The sequence below is a fragment of the Pinus tabuliformis genome, chromosome 3_1 (genome assembly GCF_031772625.1).
Source record: "Pinus tabuliformis cultivar Carrire ecotype Pingquan chromosome 3_1, CPIR1, whole genome shotgun sequence".
Classification (NCBI taxonomy): domain Eukaryota; kingdom Viridiplantae; phylum Streptophyta; class Pinopsida; order Pinales; family Pinaceae; genus Pinus; species Pinus tabuliformis.
The window spans coordinates 717,400,545-717,403,479 of NC_142301.1; the positions used below are offsets into that span (position 1 = coordinate 717,400,545).

The 2,935-nt window shown below is 39.7% G+C and overlaps 1 protein-coding gene across 1 annotated transcript; it reads right to left on the reverse strand.

Annotated features, from left to right (window-relative positions):
* Positions 1-430: 430 nt before the first annotated feature.
* Positions 431-2,677, reverse strand: LOC149189280 (UDP-glycosyltransferase 85A1-like). Its single transcript, XM_089413182.1, has 2 exons — positions 1,893-2,677; positions 431-1,691 (listed from the first exon to the last, which is right to left on the reverse strand). Exons 1-2 carry the CDS (start codon positions 2,557-2,559, stop codon positions 739-741), a joined length of 1,620 nt encoding a protein of 539 aa, XP_089269308.1. The 5' UTR covers positions 2,560-2,677; the 3' UTR covers positions 431-738.
* Between the last annotated feature and the right edge of the window lie 258 nt (positions 2,678-2,935).

A 2,935-nucleotide genomic window follows, 5' to 3' on the forward strand; every position in this document is an offset into this window, starting at 1 on the left:
ACATTTAAAGAAAATATGGGACAAGAATCTTAACCATGCAGATTTAAGCTCACTTTATCATGGAGAGTCTTAAGTTGGGCAAGAAAACCATGCAAAATTAAAATCTTTAAAAATAGTTTATACTTAGGTAAATAACATATTTATCATCACTTACTTCTCACTATAATTTATTCAATTCTTTGAATAAAAAAAGATAGAAATAAGATGTAAATAAATATACTTACATAGAATTATTTGCCACTATTAACTAGTATCAACACATTAAAAATATTAATGTGATTGATATAACACAAAACTTCATAAATATAAAAAAAATATAAAAAAAAGAAGATTTCAAATTACCGGCCAAAAAAACTAGTTTGAATTAATTTAAATAAATTAAAAAAAAAACACAAAATCAACCAAAAGGATGGCAAAGTCATTACCGTCGATATATATATTTGAAGGTCACTGAATCTACCACGCCATCTGGCGTGTAAATTCTGAATCAGGTGAAAGTGTTGTGAGGATGATGATTATAATTAATATGTTCAACACGTGAGATGCTTTTTTGTTAATGAATAATATTGGCTTTCACATGTAGTAAACCTACTTCTGAGTAAAACGTGAGTGGTTTAAAAACCCTTGCCAGGCATGTTCAGATAGAGGGTGTTCCTGTAGTGGACACATCCAAAGGTTTAGAAAGAGTTCTGATACAGATCAATAGATTATTCGAAAATCTTCCTGGTGTTTCATGGTCTAATTTTTGGATTGGAGTCCTTTATTCATCGTCATGTCTTCTAGGAAAGTGTTTATGTTCAGAAAAGAAGATCCTCCGGGAAGGACTGCCTTAGTTGCCGACTCCTTGAGTCTGAGAACGTTATCTCTCATCTTCTTTCCTTCCGCTGTTTTCATCATTCTCCTCACGACATCCTCAATCTCTTCTTTCATCACTACCTTTTGGTCATCCATATCCACATCTTCAAAATCCAAGCCGATCTTCCACACCTCCTTCGCGAATCTGCAGTTGAGAAACTGATCGCCAAAATATGGGAATCCCACTACGGGAACTCCCATGCTCATACTCTCCAACATAGAATTCCATCCACAATGCGTGAGGAATAATCCCACTGAAGCGTGGGCAAGTACTTTCACCTGTGGCGCCCACCTCACAAACAGTGCCCGTTTCTTTGTTCGTTCTTCAAAGCCCTCAGGTAAAATCGCAGCCTGGCCTTCTGCGGTATCTAACCGGAGAACCCACAAGAAAGGTTGTCCGCAGCTTTCTAGCCCTAGTGCCAGCTGGTCCAGCTGTTTCTCTGATTTTACAGCGAGGCTCCCAAATGAAACATATATAACTGATGCCGGCTGTTGCATATTCAGCCATGACAGGCAACGCTCCTCCTCCTCCCAGAGACTGTAGCCAGAAGGACGGCCTTCTAGAAAGTTGGGGAGAAAGAGAGGTCCTATGGCAAAAGCAGGAGAACCATTCAAAGCGAGTGCTGTGACTGCATCCCTCCCTTCAAGCTCCTCAAACGTGTTCACTAATATGTAATCCCCTTTACTTTGCGTCTGTGATTCATGGAAAGCGGCATTGAAAAGAATGTCGGACGGATCTTGAGCTCGATAGAAGGATAGTAGATCTGTTGGCCTCAATGGTGGGATGTTGCCCGGAAGACAAGTGATGAGTTTTTCTGGATTTTTAGCTTCCCTTACTGAATAAGGTACAAACACCATAATAGTTATTGGCTTTGCAGACCAAACGATAATAATTGAATAAAATAATACAGATATATAAGCGGAGGAGTGTAAGAAAATGAAATATAATAAATGGAAATAAAAAATACAGATTAAAGAGGTTCGCATAGCATTGAGAGATTCTATATCCGATATCAATACTAAATAGATAAGCATACCTTTTACAGGAATAAATCCTTCGGAAAGGAGGAGGTTGGCGTAGCATTGGGAAATGGAAGAAGCAGCACATAGAGGCCATAAGATAACCCTAGGCACTTTCATGTTGCTTGCGACTTGCTCCGTGCAAGACATGAAGGCGTCTGTGACGATGAATGTGATGGGTGGCCATGCTGGGGATTCCTCTTCCGCGCTTCTAAGTAGGACCTCCAACGCGGGGCCTAACTTTTGCAGGGCAACAACTAACTCACCCAGGTTGGAGGTACGATCCTTGTTGAGCGGTAAACCCTCCGGAATGGATATAAATCTAATTCTCCGTCCTTGCTGCTCCAACTCAGGATCGTCTCCGGAATCAAGAGATTTAGCATCTTTTGAAGCTTCCAGGATACGTTTGTGTGTCCAGTCAGTATTGACAAAAGTGACAAACGATCCTCTTGTAACCAGCAGCTGGGCCAAATTCATGAGAGCGTTTATATGACCCTGGAAAGGATATGGCACAATTACTGCATGTATACAATGTTTCCCCTTATGTTCCAACATATTCATATCCATACTGGTCGACATTATTCGCTTATTTTCCCTGATTCCACTACCACAGATTAGGATGGATTTGAGCTGCGAGCCATGTGGATTGTAGAACAGGTATATAATTATAGCGGAAAGGCTCATTAGTTAGAAATGTCGAATAATCATGAGCATTGGACAACCGAGTAAAAAGGAAATTGGCAACCAAGTTTCAGGGGACTCGTAAGGTTACGTTATCGTTAAGGTTACTGCCTGACTGGTATGTTTACGTTATCCGAGATCTTCTGATCACTGAATGGTTGCCAGTGAACAGATGGATTATTTTGAGTAACGCGATGCTCCTCAACCTCAAGTGTCATTGTCATCAATCTATCAAATTATTAGGCAAAAATTGCGCATTACGTTTTCCTTTTATCGGTAAGCTTTTAAGTTGAAAGCTATATTTGATTCCTTATAGGGTGTCTTTGTGCTTCTGTGGTAGATTGTTTTTTTTTTTTCAAAAGGGAAAATCAACATATGG

Bases quoted from the DNA above. Each gene is read 5' to 3' on its own strand.
- LOC149189280 (XM_089413182.1), bottom strand. From the start codon at position 2,559: ATGAGCCTTTCCGCTATAATTATATACCTGTTCTACAATCCACATGGC. The intron at 1,692-1,892 runs GTATGCTTATCT...TACCTTATTCAG, and splicing joins AGGATTTATTCCTGTAAAAG to TAAGGGAAGCTAAAAATCCA.